The sequence below is a fragment of the Carassius carassius genome, chromosome 24 (assembly GCF_963082965.1).
Source record: "Carassius carassius chromosome 24, fCarCar2.1, whole genome shotgun sequence".
Taxonomy (NCBI): domain Eukaryota; kingdom Metazoa; phylum Chordata; class Actinopteri; order Cypriniformes; family Cyprinidae; genus Carassius; species Carassius carassius.
The window spans coordinates 20036981-20059988 of record NC_081778.1 but is presented as its reverse complement, the minus strand read 5'-3'; the positions used below and the strand labels follow the sequence as shown (position 1 = coordinate 20059988).

The following is a 23008-nucleotide window of genomic DNA, read 5'->3' as shown; positions in this document are numbered from 1 at the left end:
TTTCACCAACAAAAAATGGTTTTAAGTCAGTTATTTCTATCTCTTGCTGTAGTGTCAGTTTGCATTTTAAAGCATTCCTTTTGCCATTAATTGTAATAATCCAGGGAGATCTTTGTATGCACAAGGAATCTGACAACAGCCAACGCTACACATAGAGATCTATCTCACTGTCATTCAGCCTGTCTGGAATGACATGAAGAAACAGAAAAAACTCAGACAGGCTAAACCCAGAAGAACTGTGGCAACATCTCCAAGATGCTTGAAGAAACCTTCCCTGCAAAGCAACAGTACTGTGAAAAGTTTTAGGCACTTGTGTAAACATGCTGTAAAGTGAGGATCCTTTCAAAAATAATGTCATAAATACATTTTATTTATCAATTAACTTCTATTAACTAAATCAAATCAACACTTGGTGTGACAACCCTTTTTGTTTAAAACAACCTTTGTCCTAGGTACACTTGCACATAGTTTTTCCGGTAGCTTTGGAGGTAGGTTTCTTCAAGTGTTTTGTAGACGTTGCCACAGTTATTCTGGATGTAGACTGTCTCAGTTTTTTCTGTTTCTTCATGTAAACCCAGATGATCAGACCAGAGCAGGAGCGCTGTGCACATAAAAATCTCACTAGAGTACTACAATTAATGGCAAAAGGAATGCTTGGAATGGTAAACTGATATTTCCTACTGACACACTACAGCAAGATATAGAAATAACTGGCTTAAAATATATATATTTTTGTTGTTGGTCAAAATACTAATGGCCTAAGACTTTTGCACAGTACTGTATATGTTAATCTTCTCCTGTGATAAATAGATTAGAAATGCTTACAATTCATTCCTTTCCTGATTGCAATTTGTTTTGCTTTTGTCAAGCATTATCTAACACTGATAGTTCTCATTTATCTGGCAGCAATTATATGGGGAAATAGGTGATTAAATGTGAAATACAATGGAATCTTTTCATCAATTTTTTTAGCATTATTATTCATTATTTATTTTTGCTTCGTGAATGATTGTAAATTTCATTATGGAAAACTGGTGTTGATAATGCAACATCTGAAGAAGCAGCTCTGTGTTCAAATATTGAAGCAGATGTCCAAAAAAGATAATTTAGGAATAAAATTATAAAAAACCAATACACTGATTGAAATTTTTCTTTTCTATCCCAAATCTCGAATTGAAATGAAACACACCAAGTGCTGCCTCAGTTCTTGTCTTATACCTTGTATGCTATACCATAACTTATACTCTATTATAGAGTCATGCTCAAACCACTAACCCTGTAAAAACTGACCTGAACTCTTGAACTTTACAGTCTTTATGGTTATAAGCAAGTTGCTATTTGGTGGGATTGGGAACAGTGGGTTCTTACGTTCTCCATTCGACTCCATACGAGAAGATGTGTTCACTGTATCTCCAAAAAGACAGTACCGAGGCATTTTCAGCCCAACTACACCTGCACACACAGGACCTGAAACACACATGGGAAATGCTGTTCAAAATGATGCATGCTAATATAAAAATGTTCTATTCTGTGGGAGAGTTTGAAAAGTACATCTGTACGGAGTGTACAGATTAACAAAGCTCGTTACAACCAGAAGAATCCCTGTCAGTTTCTGCTAATTAAAAATTAGTATGTTAAAAAGTCTAGTTCAAATTAAGTAAGCTTTGAAGCTATCATTCCTACCACTGTGAATGCCGATTCGTAATTTGAGCTGCTCATCAGGTCGGTGGCGAATCTTAAATGTTTTGACAGCCTCCAACAGAGCAAGGGACATGCGTGCAATCTCATGACTGTGCAGTTTCCCATTCCGTACCGGCAATCCTGAAACCACCATGTAGGCATCACCTATTGTCTCCACCTGAGCCAATAAGAAACAAAACCACCACAGCATTAATTAGTTAATGATTCTTCTCGGCACAAACAAAGAAGATGTTTCATATTAAATACAGTAAATGCTTTAAAGAGAGTTAAATGAACATTAAGGGGTATGAAAATACGCATTTTTCTATTCGTTTTCATACAAGATTTATTAACATATTGAACATTAATTTTTTCTTCTCAATCAATACTTCATGGATCATGACCCTTTGAATTAAATGTCCCATAAAATTATAATGCAAAATAATTAAATAAAGCCCTCTTACAGTTACCAGAAATACAAGATTTATTTTTGTTTGTTGTTTTTTGATGTTTTCTTTGAGTTTAATACGTTTTTAAAGTTAAAATTTTTAAATAAAATTTAAAAAATAATAATAATAATTAAATAAGGAATACATTTCATTTGTTGTTTGTTTGCAAAAGATACGTTTTATACAGCTGTATGGGGCAAATATGTAGTCAGGTATGAGTTGGCAATACCTTGTAAACGTCAAAATTATCTATAATGGCATCAAAGCAGGTGTAGAGGTCACTGAGGAGAATGACAACCTAAAAGAGAGACACATCCACCTAAAATCTTTAGAGAGAAATATTAAAAACAATGCAGAATTACTCTCGGGTTCAGTTGTAAGATACCTGCATAGGTGTGCTCTCTGCTGACAGAGCCGTGAAGCCCACAATATCACTGAAGTAGATGGTGACAGAGTCAAAAGCTTCCGCCTGCACCGTCCCACCCCTCTTTAGCTGATCTGCCACTGAACTAACACAACAGAAAGTAAGTCTTTTTAGAGTAAGCCGAGTGTGTATATGATTTTTTTTATAGTTCATTTATTTGTTGTTTATTATGTAAATCAACTGACTGAGGGAGGATCTGGTACAGTAAAGCTTCTGCCTTGAGTTTCTCCTCCAGATAGGCTTGAGTCCTCTCCTCTACCAGCTCCTCCAGATTATTAGCATATTGCTCCATGCGAGACAAAAGATTATCCAAGATATTACTTCTGTGCTCCCTAAAAAGAGGATGAAAGACAGATAAAGAAACAGGATAAGGTGAATAATAATAAAAAGATCTGTACATTTTCAACCAAATGGTTGCTAGGGTGTGGCCACGATGTTTGCATCGTGACACTATTAGACTGAAGGTGAAATAAACATCAGTGATGCTTTGCCACAAGCAGGAACTGCAGGAGCAACTACAGATGCAATATAATCATGGTAGCCATTGGAGGCAGCATGGTCCAAGTGCTGATATTGTTGGTAATCCCTCTGCATCTTCAACAGACTCCTCAGGGTCATAAGTGTTTTGCCCCTTAACCTGTATGCTTCACCTGAGCGGGGCAGCGAAGACCATATCAGTCTTCACCTGCAGAAGGATTCCACTTGCGATCTCTCATTAATCACAACCACCTTGAGCTAGTTTCGGCTGCTGCTGCTGCTGCTGCTATCTTTCCTCAGTTGTTTAGGTTCCAACCCAAGCTTCTGCAGGAAATAGTGTACAGATGTAGCTGGGAAGCCACAGCAGCCGACTTCGATAGCAAACAAGGCTGCCCTCTATCCTTTAATAGAAGCTTGGTTAATCAGGTCTTGAGACTTAGCCTTCTTTAACTTATGAGAGATGGATAGCCTGTCCTCCCAGGGCACAGTCAACTCAACTTCTAAGATTATTTTTTGTGTTCCTGGACAGAGGAACCATATCTGGGTGGAGTGTAGTCACTGGCACCTCTTCTTGGAAGACAAGTTTCTTTTTAAGGTCCACTTGCATCTCCCAGTCTGATGCTTGATATAAAATAGAAGGCGGAGTATCTTATCTTATCTCCTTGCCTTAGGAAACTGACTCCTCTGGGTGGAGGTGCCTTCCGTTCAGTGGCTTTAACCTTCTGTAAGTTTGTCCTTTTGGTAATTCCATCATGCCCCCATCTGTAGCATCCTTCTCCCAGTGCCTTGGGACATCCTGTCAAAATGTGGTTCAGGGAACACAGGACTGCTCTGCACTGATGGCATGATGGATTCTCATCTTTGCCCTAGATCTTTAGGTTGTTTGGAGTTGGTAATGGGTCAGCTACAGCTCGCAAGAGGAAAGTTAATTTGCCCTGGTCAGCACTCCAGAGTTCCTTTCAGGACAGTGAATGCTCAAGTACCTGATCTCACTGCATCTATTGCCCTTGAGATGCGAGCCTTACTGCTCTTACACATCGGTCTTCTTCTGCACACAAATGTCCACCTACCTTTGGCATCGGCCTTACTCCAACTCTTGGCTTTGTAGTTTCCCAGTCCCAATCGTCCTTGACAGACCATGCCAATGATTTCCTGGTGTTTCCAGTAAGATTCCACTTCTTTCACTGCCTCTTGTGGCTTCCACTTCCTGCAACACATGACTGTCTTATTGGCATGTCAAACTTTCTCATCCTTAGAGAGTAGCAGAGTGCTGACTGCTCTTGCCTTGGCGGCTTTAAATTCTTCCACCACCGATGAGACTGGTAAACGGAGCTTAGAGGTCTTGCTGTACAAATTGACTGAGCTGAAAGTTGGAGGAACACCTAGGAATCTTCTCGAAAATCTGCTGCACAGCCTCTCCATCGCTTCCACTTGAGTCAAGGGTAAGTCAAGTAGGAATGGTCATTGTAGACTGGGTTTGATGCCATGCTGGAAGCACCATACCTTAAACCTCCCAATCAGCTGGCTGTTGTCTATTTTCTTGAGCCAAATGGTCAATTGAGATATAGTTTCCTTAAGATCTGTGCTGTCCTTAAGAGTGAAGTCATAGCATTTTCACAGACATCAAATTCTTGGTTCTTCAGTAGTTGGAATTGTAGCCCCCTGAATACTGAAGGTGTTCCTCAACATGCAACTTCTCTTTCAGGATACAATAGCTCCTAGATATACCTGGTTTAATTTGTAGACATGACCAAGTAGCCATTTTCCCAGTTGAAGTTAGGATCTACTGAGATCCCTGGAATGATGGAGTCATTATAGTAATATCATCCATAAAGGCTAGGCAAGCTGGTAGTCTTGTGCTGTCATCTGCTACTGGTCCTTTACATTGCTTTTCTCCTACCTTGTGTAATAGGTTTTTGGCAGCCACAAACAAAGCCACAGATATCGTATTTCCTGCCATAATACCCTAGGGTGTTTCCACAATGTTTGCATTGTGACACTAATGCTTTGTAAACTATAAGACATATAAAAGTGCTTTTTAAAGGACTTAACTATAAAAATGTGAACAGACAAGTGAGCCAATACAGCAAAAATGCGACAGACCTGTTCTGTTTGTGGAGTAACGCACTAATATGGTTGAACTCTGGTCTGTCTGATGGTTCTTCAGCCCAACAGCGCTGCATCAGCTGACCCAGCTCTTCACTGTGGGCCTGAGGGTTCAGTGATGGCCGGAGATATGGCCATTCACCCAGAGCTACAAGGTCCACAATCTCTATACACAAGGGAAAAAAAAGAGTGAGGAGATTTTGAGCTTAAAGGAATAGATCACGCAAAAATGAAAGTTCTGTCATCATATACTCACAATCAAAATCATATTTCTTCATTTAGATAACCTTTTCAAGCATCTAATGCCCATTTATAAAACATCTTAAAAAACTCTAATAACAACACTTAAACATAAACACAATCTTTAGTGAATGTCAAAATGTCCGTTTTACATACTGTACGCTGTACATAGTGCTGTATGTTCACAAGTAACAATTAAAATGAGTAATTTTAATTTATTTTAACTGAGTGAATTTAATTTATTAACAAAACTGTACTGAAATTTAATAGATCTGCCTCCTTCCAATCAACAATTATGAATTACACTAAGATTCAGCCCTGAATCACTATTCAGATGTAAATATTATTCCATTATGTCACAACTTCAATATTGGAGTGCGTATAAAATAAAATAAGTCATTTTTAAGTTGAACTGCTCCTTTAATTCTAACAGTGTCAGCTTTCTGAAGACATTTTGCCTGAAGTGCTCTCCTTCCTTTTCTCTCTACTATCTGTTGCATCAGAGCATTTTCCATCAGTCTTATTCCCACAAACTCCCACAATGTTTTATCTCTGTTTTCCATCCTCTTCCTGATCTCTCTCAGCTCTATTAATCAGGCTCTTACAGCTCTGAAGCCTGAAAGGCTGTGTGTTGTAGTACTCTAGTAAACACCTCTTCTCAGCTCCATCTGAGGCTTTTCACTGACGATCTGGCCTGATAAGAAACAGCTCTTCTTTACTGCTGCACAATTTCTTTGTGTTTGTGTTTTGTATTTATATGTGTGCCAGTGATGCCAGGTTGATTGTTTGACCAGGAATTCACTAGACTGATTTGTTCACCAGACCAGAACCATAATCGACAACAGTAATCTTATTACCAAGGTGCCAAAATGCATGTGTGAAGATTGATATGATCTTCTCTTCTATGTCAGCTGAGTTCTGAGTATAGTGCTGATATCACAAGGTCCAGGGATGCCTACATGATAGCCTATGTGTTTGTGGGTGTAGCAGAAGACACACACACACACACACACATCACTCTTTGATCTGTATTCTGAATCATATGATTAAATCCATGAATTAGATTAGAGAGGAAAAGAGAGTGAAAGAGAAAAGCATGGATGGATGTGTGTGTGTGTGTGTGTGTGTGTGTGTGTGTGTGTGTTTGTGTGTTTGTGTGTGAGAGAGTGAGAGAGAACAAATGAACCTTTTAGTGTATCTGAAAATGATATAAAGTGACAGTGATTTATACAGTTTTGTTTTAATTTCATTCGCATAGAAATTGTAGATGCAATGGAGGCATTTTTACAACTTCAGAGATGTTTTGGTATGTCGTGATTTTAAATCTGTATACTCATATGGACTCAAAATGTTTGGCACAAAATATCTTCTGTGTATCAAGGCTTGTTCTCTATAAACAAGAACCATAAGAAGGGGATGCAATGTGTGTGAGTATGTTGGCAGGATGACAAGATAATGTCAAGTGTCTTCCTCTTCAGACAAACTCTCTAGCAGCGGAGTGAAAAGGGTAGTGGACTGGCAAATTAAGAGTGTGTCAGGGTGTTATTATACATACATACTGAAGGCCTATGTTAAAAGATTCAACTTTGATGTATTTGTGGTAAAGCGGGGATGTGAGAATCTGCATGTGTATGTGTGTGAGCACAGCTGTGAATGGCGTATGGTTGTGTATTTGTTGACCTCTCTGAAGAACCTGGTTCATGGTCTTTCATTCGTGTCACTGCAGAGGCTCTTGAGGGTAATTTGGCTGAGTATTCTGAGTGCTGAGCCATACATCAATATTTTAAAGTGTTTGGGAAAGAGGCAGATAATCTAGTTTTTCCATCCATCCATCCATCTTCTTCCGCTTATCTGGGGCCGGGTCGCGGGGGCAGCAGTCTAAGCAGAGAAACCCAGACTTCCCTCTCCCTAGACACTTCCTCCAGCTCTTCTGGGGGGACACCGAGGCATTCCCAGGCCAGCCGGGAGACATAGTCTCTCCAGTGTGTCCTAGGTCTTCCCCGGGGTCTCCTCCCAGTGGGACGCGCCCGGAACACCTTCCCGGGAAGGCGTCCAGGAGGCATCCGGAACAGATGCCCGAGCCACCTCAGCTGACCCCTCTCGATGTGGAGGAGCAGCGGCTCTACTCTGAGCTCCTCCCGGGTGACTGAGCTTCTCACCCTATCTCTAAGGGATCGCCCAGCCACCCTGCGGAGAAAGCTCATTTCGGCCGCCTGTATCCGGGATCTCGTCCTTTTGGTCATGACCCAAAGCTCATGACCATCTAGTTTTTCATCCTCTTAAAATTGTTCTCAGACAATTAGGTATTTCAGACCCTAAATTTTTTTATTATATTAATTTATTAATGAAATGGAAAACAATTTTCCATTGCCTTTTTCTGCCAAATAAATAGGAACTAAGGCTTTGTGAGAAAACGATGAAGCAGAAACTAAATTTAAAGGAAAAGGAATAAACACAATTTAAAATCTAAACAGATTTTAAAACACTAGGCATCATGCACTTAGTTGCCGACTTAATAAATTGGTTACAGAGGAAATACTTATAAACTACAACCTCTGGGATACACTATCAGACATTCAAGTAATTCTGAACACAAAAAACTGATGAAGAAACATACATCTTGTTGCTAGGAGATGCATGACAAATAAAAACAATGTGTTCCAAAATATCAAACATGTTTGATATCTTCTGACTGGATGGAATCACAGTCTAAAGCTAAAAAAAAAAAGTATATCCCTATCATACACCATGCAATTTTTTTGTAAAAATCTGACAACTCAGATACTGAACTGTCCATTATCTGAAACTGACTCTGGCTTTCAGCGACTAGTGTCAACTCCTCCGGACTGATAATCAATTCAGAAATCATGTAGTGTATTCCAGTCTCAAGTTGTTATTCACTAAAAAGTCTCGAAATTGGCTCTAGATGTTCATGAGAGAAGAAAGATGTCAGAACATGTATTGGCAAGATTTGATCTCTGACCTTTGGGGCTAAGTGAGTCTCCCTCCAAGTAAAAGACTCCTCTCCGCAGAGCCACCTCTTGAAGGATAATGCCAAAACTGTAAATGTCGCTCTTCTGTGTACCTCCTGGAGGAAAGCACTCCATTCTCAACAGCTCTGGAGCCATCCACAGCTTACCTACACACAGGCATATGCAGATGCACACAGACACAGACAGGGAACTGACAGTGAATTTCAGAGTCCATTACTAAGGTTTGCATGCAAGCGTTTAGCTACGTGAGTCAAATTGACACAAAATGACAAAGCTGAAAGGTCACATGACTGACGTGCATAATGAGAGTGGGTGTCCTCTGTTTCTGACTCTGTCCTAATGCTGGACAGCCCGTAGTCAGTGATCTTTAGCACAAAGCGATTGTCAACCACACAGTTGGATGATTTCAGGTTTCCATGGGATACAATCACACTGTTGTGAAGGAAAGCCATGCCCTGAGGGAAAGTTTAAAAGAAAGCAAGAGTGTAGGGACAGAGCACAATCAGAGAAAAGGAATTTAATCACTTTTGGAACGTTATCATGGAAAATAAATGCACATTGAAAGTACAGAGAGGGGCCTCTACCTTTACTATGTCACTGACTAGTGAATATTTGAACATCCAGTCTAGTGTGATGCTTTCATTTTCCAAAATGTCCTGTACACAGATGCAGAAAAATCTGAGATAAGTGCATATACATATCTATATGGCCCAAAAAATATTGTAATATTTTTAAATATTTGTTAATAATGAACAAATGCATTAGATAACAACTGGACTTATGGTACATAGGGAGCTTTATAATTAACATTTTCATAAAGCCTTATCCTCCACTGTAAATCGTATTCTGATACCACCTGACAGCCTTCCTTCACATCTGTACTGCACTGCTCAATGTGATGAATTTATGTCTTTTTTTCAATAACAAAATTACCGCTATCCACCAGCAGTTTGCCTCCTCGGCTAACCCATACTGTAGTTCACTATATAGTGTCTCAACTGATTCCTCCTTACTCATCTTTCTTCTTGTACCTTGCCGTCTGAATTAGAACTTTCACATCTCATTTACATATCTAATTCTTCCACATGTTTACTCGATCCTATAACAAATTATCTGGTAAAAGCCTATCTTACTTCTCCTTCTTTTCTTATATCCAGTATTATTCACACCTCCCTTAGCTCCAGCATTGTTTCATCATCTTTTAAAACACCTGCTATAATCTAATTCTTAAGAAACCTGGTGCAGACCCCAACCATCTAGATAACTTCCGTACTCTCTCAAATTTTCTTTTATTTCCAAAAATCAGTTGCAGCACAGGTCCATGCTAACCTTTGTAATACTATTTATATGAGTGTTTCCAGTCAGGATTAGTTCTACTAAGAATAGTATGGAAACTGCCCTGGTGAGTGTAACTAATGATCTGTCAACGGCTGTTGAAGGCAGTTCCTTATCTATTCTTGTTTTGAATGCAGCTTTTGACACCATTTCACACAATATTTTGTTGAACCGTTTATCTGCTATTTCTATCTCTGGTATTCCTATTACCTGGTTTACTTCATACCTTCAAACCGCACACAGTTTGTGCAACTAAAAAATATTTAAATTCCCAACCTTTTACTGTTAGCTGTGGTGTCCCCCAAGGCTCTGTCCTATGTCCCATATTGTTCCTTATATATCTTCTACCACTTGGTAATATCTTTTCTAAATTCGGTATTAAATTCTATTGTTATGGTGATAATACATAACTTTATGTATCTACAGAGCCTGACTCCATTCTTCCACCTGTCTGTTTTACCAACTGTCTTCACAAAATAAAAGTTTGGTTATCTGCCAAACTTGAGACCTAAACAGTCTCAATAATCAACATGACGTCATATTGTTCAGAAAATCAAAACTGTGTGTGGTTTGACAGAGAATAATGTGTTATTTATGCTTAATACATCGCGACACTACTGACAATAGATAATGGACCCTTTTTGACTCTGAAATTTCACTAATGTGACCGCACCTTTAGGCAGATAATTACATATTCAGGATATTTAAAAGATCAATTCATTCAAGTTTTCAGCCAACCTGAGATCTTCCACAGGCACATAGCTCTTACTGAAGCATGAGTGTGGCTCAATATGCTATCATAAGGATAACATTTTTAAAAGGATAGAAAACATGAATCTTGAGTATCTATACCTGCAGGCTGCCTCGAGGACAGTATTCTGTGACAATGCAGAGGTTGGGTGGATCGATGCAGGCACCAATAAAACGGGTCAAATGCTCATTCTGGACATCTCTCATCTGGGGAACAAACACAATATTATTTTAAATTCACAGAATATCCTTACAATTTTTTTTTAAAATACTATTACTACTACACTAAATTAAGGGTGAAGAAATTGATTTCACTCAGAAATCGCTAGTCATTTTCACCATTAATTACAAATGAATGGCAAGTAACATATTGGATTAAACTTGAAATGTTAACGTAGACAACCTGAGATAGTATTTTCTTGTAAAACAATTATCACTTTTATTTACAACTTTGCTAATTTTTTTTACAATGTAGTCGGTTTTTGGTGAATAAATTGTAATGATTATAATCAGATTTGCAGAATAATTCTTCAGTAGAGCAAAATAACAGCATGACACACTCACATGCTTTAGTTCAAACAACACTTCCCTCGTTAAATCAATGCGCTTTCTGTTGATGTATTTAATGGCCACAATGTTTCCCTGGAGAAAAAGCAAGCACACACACACACACACACACACACACACACACACACACACACACACACACACACACGCTATGTATGCAATGAGATTTGCAATTTAAAGTTCTAACATGCATACAAAGGTTCCACTGTACAATAAGGTTCATTGTTATCATTAATTATATGTATCATCAAACTAACAATGAAAAATACTGTTAAAGCATTAACACTAATACATTTTTAACATTTCAACTGTAACATTATTGAATGTATCACAAACAAACATGAACTAGCAATTATCATATTTTTTAATTGTCATTAACCCATTAAAACTTTATTAAATGCTGTTAATAATGTTGTTTTTTGTTAGTTCATAATACCAAATATTCTAACGAATTTAACCTTCCTGTAAAAGGTTACGAAGCAAACATTTAAACCAGAGCTTGACAGAATGATACCTTAAAATAGCCAGTCTTAGCAAACACCTGGAAATTACCATCAGCTGTCAGCAGTGATCCATAGTTTGAACCTCTCTGTAGAGAATGAAGGAAATCAAATGACTCGGTGATGAAAATTAAACAATAACAACAAAAAAGTATTTAAATTAAAACCAATGAGCCGGAGAAGACATTTAAAAATATGAGTGTGCACTATGTAGTATGTACTGTATCTGTATTTTACTAGAGAGAGTGTGAGTTTGCTGCCGGTGCTCCTCATGGCCTTTTCCAGATTGCTCATCTGAATGTCCTCCCAAGCAATTCTCCATAACTGAGCGACCAACTCCTTCTCCAGCTTCAGCTTTCTGTGTATGTTTCTGCCTTAGTACAGTATGTCTTACAGGTGCATCACAGAAAATTATAATATCATGGAAAGGTCTTTATTTTTTGTAATTTAATTAAAAAAGCAAACTTTCTTACATTCTAGATTAATTGCACACAAACTGAAATATTTCAAGAGTTTTTTTTTCATTCTTATGGTTACGACTTACAGCTTAGGAAAATAAAAAATTCAGCATCTCAAAAAAGTTTTATATTCCATTTTGAGCTTGATTAGTTTGATTCATTTTGAGTATAAATACTGGGTTCCTCCTGGGTTAGTTTAGAAATGAAACCACAATTATGGGAAAGAATACTGATTTGACAGTTATCCACAAGATGATCATCAACACCCTCCACAGGGAGGGTAATCCACAGAAGGTCATTGCTGAAATTGCTGGCTGTTCACAGAGTGCTGTATCAAAATATATTCATAGAAAGTTGACTTGAAGGAAAAAGTGTAATGGGAAAAGGTGCACAAGCAACAGAGATGACCACAGCCTTGGGAAGATTGTCAGGAAAAGCCAATTCAAGAACTTCACAAGGAGTGGGCTGAAGCTGGAGTCAGCACATCAAGAGTCACCACGCTCAGACGTCTTCAGGAAAAGGGCTACAGCTGTCACATTCCTAGAACCAAGACACTCCTGAACCACAAAACAATGTCAGAAGAATTTACCCTTGGGTAAGGAGAAAAAGAACTGGACTGTTGCTCAGTGGTCCACATTCCTCTTTTCAGATGAAAGTAATTTCATCTGAAAAGAGGAATGTGGAATGTGGAATGAATTTACCATTTCATTTTGAAATCAAGGTCTGGAGTCTGGAGGAAGACTGGAGAGGCACAGAATCTAAAGTCCAGCGTGAAGTTTCTGAAGTCAGAGCTGATTTTGGGTGCCGTGGCATCTGCTGGTGTTGGTCCATTGTGTTTTATCAAGTCCAAAGTCAATGCAGTCATCTACCAGGAGATTTTGGAGCACTTTATGCTTCCTGCTGAAAAGCTTTATGGAGATGCTGATTTCCTTTTTCAACAGGACTTTAGCACCTGCCCACACTGCCAAAGCCACTTCCAAGTGGTTTGATGACCATGATATTCCTTTGCTTGATTGGCCAGCCAACTCACCTGACCTGAACCTGACAGAGAATCTATGGGGTATTGTGAAGAGGAAGATGAGTAACATCTGAAAAACAATACTGAGGAGCTGAAGGCCGCTATCAAAGCAACCTGGGCTTCAATAACGCCTCAGCAGTGCCACAGGCTGATCGCCTCCATGCTGTAAATTATCTTTACAATAAGCATGCTGCTTTGGAGATCTCGATCATTTCTGTTTTTATTTTGATTGATCTTTGAGAAAATATTCAAATTTTTTGAGATACTGAATTTTTTATTTTCCTAAGCTGTAAGTCATAAGCATCAGAATTAAAACAAAAAACTCCTGAAATATTTCAGTTTGTGTGCACTGATTTAAATTACAAAAAAAAATAAAAATAAAGACCTTTTCCATGCTATTCTAATTTTTTGAGATGCACCTGTATTTGTAAAACAGAATCACATTTATGAATTACTGGTCAGTTATCAAAATCATCTAGCTAGCTCTCACCTGTATATAAACACAGTCACAGTGAAGATGATGAGGATGAGGAAAACGACAATGGAAATCATCTGTTGCATTGCGATAGTTCCTAAAAGGAAAGAGGGAATGTGACAGATAGTGGGAGGCTGATAAGCAGCTGGACTGCAGAACTACTGTATGATACCCACGTGCATGACAGGCAGGGTTATCATTCTTAAAGCCGCAGAGGGGCACATCCCAGGGAATGTTGCCACCTGGCCACTGGATGGTCATCCCAGAAAGAATCTTAATCTGCTTCTGAGTGCCATTATACACCGCCACAATCTGCAGGACAACATGTAAGAAAAAAGAGAACAAATGCAATGGAGTTATATAATTGTATTTATATAATAAATTAAATTCTAAATGGAAATGGAAAGAATCTTACAGACCAAAAATGAAATAAAACATTGTGGCTTTTAGTTCATATCTATTAGTTTGAAGGACATTTATAGTACCGCTCAAAAGATTAGGGTCAGTATTTTCTTCCCACTTTTTTAATAGAAATGCATTTAATTCAGCAAGGATCCATTAAATTGATCAAATATGACAATAAAGACATTTACAATTTGTTACACTGTTTCAGATTGAATGTTTCAGACTTAAGTAATGGTTGCTGAATCTGGCATAAAATAATTATTCCATCAGAATACACAGCTAATTGTGTATGTGTGTGTGTGTGTGTGTCCAGATGTTACAGTTATGGCATCTACCAGATGGGGCTAACTGAACCATGACCACTTGACATCAAAATAGGAGAGAAAAAAAAGCTGAAAAGCAAATGCAAAGTGAATAATCTGCATTAATTGTGGCAAAATCAATCAAAAATGTTAAAATGAAAAATTCCAGATTTTAAGAAAAAATTATATTCTATCTATTCATCATCTATCCTGTACTCGCTCACACACACAAACAAAAAAATTCCCCTGACTGAATATGTATCGTATAATTAACCTCCCTACAGCTTGGCCTCCCAATTACCAATCAAGTGTCTTTCAGAAACAATTGTGTGTGTGTGTGTGTCACCAATCTGCCACTTGGTTTTGAGATTCAGGTGTTAAATTTTAATTAATTCCCTTGTAACAAAGGCAAAACTGTTTGGATGACACACACACACATAACTACGGCAAAAAAATAATAATAATTTGATTGCATTTCATATATCTATTACTAACAACAGAAGAATTGCTACTCAAAGTAAGGTGGCACCTTGGTACCTTAGAAGTCTTTGTCTAAAATACATAAAAAAAATAAATTAAGAAGAAGAAGATGATGAAGAAGTATAAAAAGAAGCAGCAGAAGAAGAGGAAATTCATAGATAAATAAATATTTTAAAATAAAAAAAATATATGGTGCTTCAGTGGTTAATAAAAAAATAAATGCTAATTACCCTACTAAAATATCTAATTTGAGAATAACAATAAAAAATGACAAAACTGTGGAACAAAGTATGTGATTATCACTGACCTGAAAGTTGCCACTGTTCATGTCAGTCATGTCCCAGAGGGCGAAATCAGTCTCTCTGTCTCCATTCTCATCAATCTGCACCAGACCAGTGACACCTGGGGAAACCAAGTGACAAACTATCAAAATTTGTGTTGATAAAGTGAAGTGTAAAAATTTAACTTATTTAAAGTTGATGACCTGGTCATCCTATAAATCTGAAGTTCAACCCCATAAAGCAGGAGTCTCATAGCTAAAATGACAATTTGAAACAAATGATCAAGTGCAGCTCAGTTCAGTTTAAATTGATTTGTATAGTGCTTTTCACAATACACATTGTTTCAAAGCAGTTTTACAGAAAAGGCATGTGTCTGCATTACAAAGCAGAAGTGAATGTGTCCAAGTACTTTAATTTAACAAATGAACAGTTCAGGATAATAGAATCATACAGTTAGTTATCATGAATTAATTTTAGGCAGAAGCTCATTAAAGCGATTATTACAAGTGGGATCATAATGATTACAATATAGTGAAAATTTGGCAGTTGTGCATGTCGACTTAAGTTGGCGTCATCTGGGGTCCTCGCAGGGGTCAGCATCATCTCTTCACAGGTGCTGGATCATCTGAAGTCTTTCTATGAGTATCACGGATCCACGCAATCAAATTCCAGAAACGAAAATTTTGTTGGTAATTCTTCAAAAAATATATATATATATACAATGGAAGTCTATGAGAACCAAAAACTCAAAATCTCTTTTTTTATATTAAACAGAAGAAAGATATACAGATTTAAGAATGACATAAAGGTGAGCAAATTGACACAATTTTCCTTTTTGGGTGGACTATCCTGGTAAGTGAGCAATAATTATAAGAAGACATTAACATCATGTACCTCTTTGTCACATTATGAGTAATCAAAATGATTATAATCAAGCATAGTAAATCAACCCATACATAGAGAATGTGTATACAAGTGTTCAATCAAATCTGATCGAGTCTCTTGAAAAGTTTCCGGTTGTGCCCATCTGCCAATGAGGGTCAGGCTGTAATTTCCTGTGGAGGCCACTCACCTCTTTAAATGGGCTACAGATAATGGCCCAGTCCAGCTCAGAGGAAACACACAGTGGCATTTAGACTGATAAGCTTTATCAGACTTGAAATGTCAAAGCCATTGGAGAGAGAGGGAGAAAGGAAGAGAGAGATGTCCTCACATCGGCTGATGATAAGGATAGCTTTAATAAGCCCAAATGAGTTATAAAAGGAATGGACACACACATAGACAGTGATCCATGACTGCCCATCTTGTGCAAACTGCATTCAGAATGTGAGGAATGGTTTGGCACATATTTCCCTTTAGAGGATAAAGGGAAATATTGCTGAACATTGACACTTAACACCTCCAGCCAACATTCTCTCAGAAGACATACAGACTATTCTGGAGGATATTAAATCCAGCTCATAAATTTTTTATTGCACACACAACAAAACACCAAGGATAACAGGGATAGACCGAGAGAGTGTGTGTTTGTACCATGTAATCAAGATATTTTAATGAGTGTAATTGTAATGTTAGTTTAAGTCTTCTGAATTGAAGACATGTCATTTATTGTAGTGTTATGACTACCTCAGCTGGAAGTACAGGAAAGTATTTGAGCACGGCTTACCAGAATGAAAATGTAAATGGCAGATTGATGCTGAAAGCAGGAAAATAAGTCTCCAAAAATATGGAAGTGGAAAACACATTTCCCATCTCCTATGAAGCTGATGTCTGTATTTGTGCCTTGTAAACTTTGTTATCTAAACAATTGAGGTTTTGTCTAAACTGTGAGAATGACTTGTGAAAGAACTGGAAGCAGCAGTAAAAACATACTGAAAATTACTAACCAATCAGTAATGTTTTGCATTTGATACCATCATTTTCCTGCAAAAGTGTATTTATGGATGTCTTTGACTTGGAGTAATTTTTTACCTATATAAAGATGTTTTAACTTATCATTTAATGAAACAACTTTTTTATATATATATCAACATTAATATTTTAGGTTAAACCTTAGATGAATTATAATTAGTTCTCAGATATTGTGAAAAGGTGATTGAAATGATGGGCATTTGGAAGATATTAGAGTCCCTTTCTGAGTCAGCTGTGCAAACTAGCACAATGTAACTGAACTATGCAGTCAATCAATAGATCTGAAAAGGATTTAATTATCTTTACAATAAGGAGTATGAATGATTTTAAGAAGCTAACTTAAGAAATTCTTCTTCCCCTTTCAAATGTCATGTAAAATGCAGAACAATATGTAGAACATTCTGTGCTTCCTGTCTATTCAGCGACTTTAAACTGCTGTGAAAACCTTGTGTGCCCAAGTCTTTAAACAGGAGTACAGAATAACTGTACTAGCTGGATCAAAGAGTAGTTTAGTCATTTCAGTTTTTGGGACGACTGCTATTACAGATGTCTGAATGAAAGTCTTCATTTTACAGAGATCTAATTGCAATCAGCTGCCAAATAATCACTCGAATAAATATGAATGTTATACATACTGCACAACATGAACAGATCTTCTGCAAATGATGTTTTGCTATTACAGCATAAATTAGAATGTTACCTTTAGTTAAAAGAAGCAATGGCGTAAGTCTAAGATATTTTTCATGATCTAACATGACAAAAAAATAAAATAATAATAATAATAATAATAATAGTAATAAAATAAAATAATTCTATAACTAATCAAAACAGATATATTAAAAAGGGGTAAATTGTGACAGCAGAGTGTCACAGTGTCTGGGTTGTGTTCCCTGGGGTTCCACTAGGTGTCCTCAGTTCCCACGGTGTTTATCATATTATCACTTCCTGTCTCCTTATTTGGTCACCTTCCTCCTTGTTTAGTTAATTGATTGTTCCCCACCTGTCTCCTGTTTCCCCATTATCCTTTTGTGTATATAACCCGGTCTGTCTTAGTATGTGTCACGGAGTCGTTGTTTAATTCATGTCCGTCATCTTGTCCGTGCTCTTGCCTTGTGTCCTTGTTTGTTTATGTTTGGTTTGGTTTTGTTTGGTATCGACCTCTGCCTGGACTGTTTACCCTTTTGGATTGCCCTTAATAAAAGACTTACTCGCAATTGGTTCTATCTCCGTGCCTCATTGGATCCCTGCCGTGACAGAGACTGTCACAGTGTCTGGGTTGTGTTCCCTGGGGTTCCACTAGGTGTCCTCAGTTCCCACGGTGTTTATCATATTATCACTTCCTGTCTCCTTATTTGGTCACCTTCCTCCTTGTTTAGTTAATTGATTGTTCCCCACCTGTCTCCTGTTTCCCCATTATCCTTTTGTGTATATAACCCGGTCTGTCTTAGTATGTGTCACGGAGTCGTTGTTTAATTCATGTCCGTCATCTTGTCGTGCTCTTGCCTTGTGTCCTTGTTTTTTTATGTTTGGTTTGGTATCGACCTCTGCCTGGACCGTTTACCCTTTTGGATTGCCCTTAATAAAAGACGCCCTGGGGGGCTTCCGCTCTGACCACACGGACATGGTGGTCTTCCGCTCCGCCCTGGGGGGGCGCTTGCCCTGACTACACGGTTGTGGTGGTCTTCCGCTCCGCCCTGGAGGGCTCTGGCCTTGACCACAAGGGTGTGGTGGTCTTCTGCTCCGCCCTGGGGGGCTTCATGTTGTTTTTTCCTTTGGTTTTTGTGTTAATGTCTGTCCCTGTTCCTTTCTGTCAGTCTGGCCCTCCGTCCCTCCCCCTGAACCTCCTCCTGTCCTCCTCCCTCCTGGTCTTCTGTGTTGTGTTTACATTCTGGTGCCTGTTCCCCATGTTTTTCTTTTCTGGCCCTCCGTCCCTCCCCCTGAGCCTCCACCTGTCCACCTCCCTCCTGGTCTCTGTTTTGTGTCTGTCTTGAAGCGTCTGGGAGCCGCTCCGTAGAAGGGTGGTACTGTCACAGTGTCTGGGTTGTGTTCCCTGGGGTTCCACTAGGTGTCCTCAGTTCCCACGGTGTTTATCATATTATCACTTCCTGTCTCCTTATTTGGTCACCTTCCTCCTTGTTTAGTTAATTGATTGTTCCCCACCTGTCTCCTGTTTCCCCATTATCCTTTTGTGTATATAACCCGGTCTGTCTTAGTATGTGTCACGGAGTCGTTGTTTAATTCATGTCCGTCATCTTGTCGTGCTCTTGCCTTGTGTCCTTGTTTGTTTATGTTTGGTTTGGTTTTGTTTGGTATCGACCTCTGCCTGGACTGTTTACCCTTTTGGATTGCCCTTAATAAAAGACTTACTCGCAATTGGTTCTATCTCCGTGCCTCATTGGATCCCTGCCGTGACACAGAGGGATTAAAAACAACATCATATCAGAAACACACAAGGATACATCACATATGTGAGTCCTTCGAAGAGCATATAACCATAAATAATGCAGTATTGTAATTCACTGAATCTCTGCCCCATTGAGACATTTTTTACCTGGAGCATAACGTGAAAATAATAGAAAATCTATCATTGTTAGGAAAATAACAGGTTCATAAAATAACAAATCAAAAAATTTTTAGACAAAGACTTTTGGACTATAAACTTTGGAATGATGCAGAAGTATGTTCAATCTCTTTCCAGCTCAACCAATAGCGAGCGTTTGGGGCGTGGCTACTGTAGCAGGCTGAGCCAGAGGTTGTTTAGCTGGATAACATGTTAAAGGGGAAAAGAAAATCAGATGTGGTTACAGAAGTTCAAGCCAAAATTCAAAGAATTATCAAAGTATTCAGAGACAGACAATGGGGTAAAACAAGGGTAAATATTGGGGGTAAATATTGCTTTTACAAAATGGAGGAATTTAATGAAATCAATTGAGACGCAGAACTTAGGTTTTAATTGGTCAATTGCACAAATGATCGAAAAGCGTTGTAGAGAAACATCGACATTGATCAAGCAGTGCTGGGTTCATTTACTTAGGGAAATTATAGGCTAGCTGTCCAAGTATTGCATTGTGTTTTTTTTGTGTTTTACCATCCTGATTGTTATTTATGCAACAAGTTATGTAAAATGATCCAGTCCACCTGGTCGCAATTTAATTTTACTTAATAATTTAATTATTTACATCATTATTATAAAATGCCTATACTAAATACTAAATCTAATAAAAATATTTCATGTTGACATTTATTTTATAATGTAGTAAATTAAGTTCAAAAGGGAAATGTATATTAATAATTAAAATTAATTATGATTAATTACAATTATTTATATGAGCTGCCAGTAGTAACTGTAGCAGAACTAAATTGTCATCAACTAATCTGTTCGTCCAGTGAACATTCCACATAATTTCATATCATCTCTAAGAAAGGATATTTTCGTGGCCACAGAAAATACTTTCATACAGTATTAATGCATTAGGATGTAGCAAAATTGGAATCGTAAAGGGACATTGATTTGTAAGGCAGAATCAGAATCTCAAGTAATTTGTGCACAAGAGTTTTATTAACTAAACACTAACGCAAACTAGTCTAACAAACAAAGAAACATAAATACATTCACTCATATAGGGGAAAGGGTAAATGAGATTTGATGAAAGATACAATCAGGAAAACCAGAGAATGAAGCTATACGAAAAGAGTCAGTTAACCACCTGAGTAAAACAATCACGCCGTTTATAACGGGGTCTATAGCTTATACTAAACCTCTGTTTCATTTAGTTAAATGTATGATACTTGCATTTCCTTGGCCTGGAATGAGCATCTGGATGCAAAGTCTTGATGGTTTGGAGGTGTAGGAGTCGGGATCACGTTCTACCGGTTTTGAAGAGTGATGAATTCCAAAGATGTCCTGACTCAATGGTGATTGGGAGTTTCTTCCCAGTGGAAAGTGAATAGGACTAAGAGAGACATCAGCTGAGGTCTTAAGATCATTGGTAACTAGAAAGTCAAGGCACGAGGCCTGGCACGGACTTAGGGGTCCAAGAGAATTCTAACTCACATATTCTTAGCAGAAGAAAGGAAAAGAGATCGAAGAGTGGGGCAGAACTGTGTGTGGGCCTTTTTAAAATCTAAGACGGTTCACGCCTCTATTAGGAAGGGCTTGTCCAATGAGAAATGATGAAATTCCAAGCGGGAGTTCAGAAATACTGGGGAGTCATACAAGCCTTTGTGTGAAAGCCTGGTAATTTGCATATGTAACTGGATCAGTGGACAAGTTGATATACAAACTATTAAGGATTCTTAGAACACTAATATGTTGCATAGGTATCAACATATAATATACACTCTCGATTAGATCATCAGAAGATGAATTCATAGATACTAAACATGGTAAGATTAAATAAACGAGTAATTCATATCATAAGCATGCATAAAACAGGATACAAGACAAAAAGACCAATATACAAGAACAGTAACAACATACACAATGACCTGAAGTATGTGTTCATTCAAAGAATGAACTTGTCTTGCTGAGGTGTCATGGTTGGAGTCATTCGCAGACATCCTGGCACCTTCTATGTTTATTGGCTAAGGGGTCTGTGATCATTTGTTGATCTAATGAATAATTGATTTGTTAAATCAAATGAAAAATGGTGTGTCTGATTGGTCCAGACACTACAATGAGTAGGCGTGCGATACAGCCAGTCAGTCATTATCACAAATCATGTGAAAAAATATATGATTAAAGGGGTCATATGATGCTGCTAAAAAGAACATTATTTGGTGTATTTGGTGTTATGAAATGTATTTATGCGGTTTAAGGTCCAAAAAACGTTATTTTCCACATACTGTACGTACATTATTGTCTCTCCTCTATGCACCTCCTTCTGAAACACGCAGATTTTTACAAAGTTCATCGGTCTGAAAAGCGAGGTGTGCTATCCAGTGCGTTGTGATTGCCCGATATGTGCAAACTGTAACGAAGCAGAGATCAGTTAGTTCCTCACTTTGTGCGCTGACGCTGAGATCGTTCACCAGCTTAAGTGAAAATGAATGTGCCTAGCGTTTTCGACTCATACATTACACATCACGCCCTGTTATCTAAACACTGGCTAAACACGGAATTACATTAGAACAATCATTTATTGAATTCTGTAAAATGGTAAAAAAAAAAAAAAAGGCACTGTGTGTTGACAATGTGTTGACAGGCAAGGTGCTGCATGAAGGATGTGATATGACAAGGAACAATGAACACAATATGACTAATGAAAACCTAACCAGTTGAGAAAAAGGAACCTTGGGGCTCCATATCCTTTAGACACTTCATCGCCATTCATAGAGAAACATCTCAAGAAGAGTGAATGAGTTATGAGAAGGAGGGAGTGGGAGAGGAACAGGTGGAAGGACAGAGATACGACTGATAAAGGAATGAAAGACACAACATAGAGTGGGAGTGAAAGAGAGGGAGAGAGAGAGAGAGAGAAAGAGAGCGAGAACATCTGTACTGAGTTGATTAGAGTTACACGGAAGCAATAAAGCTTCCAAGAGCCATATGAACTATGAATTAAGTAATAAATAAATTCACCAACAAATGAGTCTGGGTAAATTTTTGTGAGAGAGAAGACGTGAAATGAATCGGTGTGGCAGAAAAGTAAGATTAGCACACTGTCTCTAATGCACACTAAATTGAATAATACTTAATACTAATACTAATAATACTTAAGACTAATACTTAATGCATTACCTAATACTTAATTAAATAATCATTATTTCTTATATTTCACAAAGTGAGAGAGAAAGAGATTAACTAAAATGCCCCATAAGAAGATTATTTAAATATAATATATAGTTTGGCAAATGAAAACATTAAACAGACATTAAAAAAGTGTCTTAAGTCTGGTCTATTGTCCACAGCAATCATTCAACAGGATTCGTCATCCGAGAGCCATTCGCCCAGGTGATGATTAATTGCAGTTTTTTTCTTTACTTCATAATTAATCTCATTAATCTCTACACATGCAGAAGGACATGTTTGGATGTACAGTTATATAAGAACCTAAACTTACAAAAGGACTGTACACTGTATAAAGGCAACACTTTTTGTATACATAATAAATTAATGCAAAGGCATAGTCAGCCAACAGTATGAAAACTACCTGTA

At 37.9% G+C, this 23008-nt stretch overlaps 1 protein-coding gene across 2 annotated transcripts in view; it reads right to left on the bottom strand.

Moving 5' to 3' along the window:
• The window catches only part of LOC132103114 (atrial natriuretic peptide receptor 1-like), a 41591-nt gene that overhangs the window by 1624 nt on the left and 16959 nt on the right, over positions 1 to 23008 (bottom strand). Inside the window, exons 6-21 of one of the 2 annotated variants that reach the window (XM_059507956.1) lie at positions 14967 to 15061; positions 13649 to 13784; positions 13488 to 13569; positions 11759 to 11879; positions 11536 to 11610; positions 11019 to 11096; positions 10557 to 10661; positions 8954 to 9025; positions 8665 to 8824; positions 8360 to 8515; positions 5134 to 5302; positions 2739 to 2885; positions 2515 to 2638; positions 2359 to 2427; positions 1684 to 1858; positions 1369 to 1467 (exon numbers count right to left, since the gene is read on the bottom strand). In XM_059507956.1, the coding sequence (XP_059363939.1) occupies positions 1369 to 1467; positions 1684 to 1858; positions 2359 to 2427; positions 2515 to 2638; positions 2739 to 2885; positions 5134 to 5302; positions 8360 to 8515; positions 8665 to 8824; positions 8954 to 9025; positions 10557 to 10661; positions 11019 to 11096; positions 11536 to 11610; positions 11759 to 11879; positions 13488 to 13569; positions 13649 to 13784; positions 14967 to 15061 (1863 nt within the window). Of the gene's footprint in view, positions 1 to 1368; positions 1468 to 1683; positions 1859 to 2358; positions 2428 to 2514; positions 2639 to 2734; positions 2886 to 5133; positions 5303 to 8359; positions 8516 to 8664; positions 8825 to 8953; positions 9026 to 10556; positions 10662 to 11018; positions 11097 to 11535; positions 11611 to 11758; positions 11880 to 13487; positions 13570 to 13648; positions 13785 to 14966; positions 15062 to 23008 lie in introns of those variants that run through there. The other variant, XR_009423339.1, reaches the window with a different exon arrangement.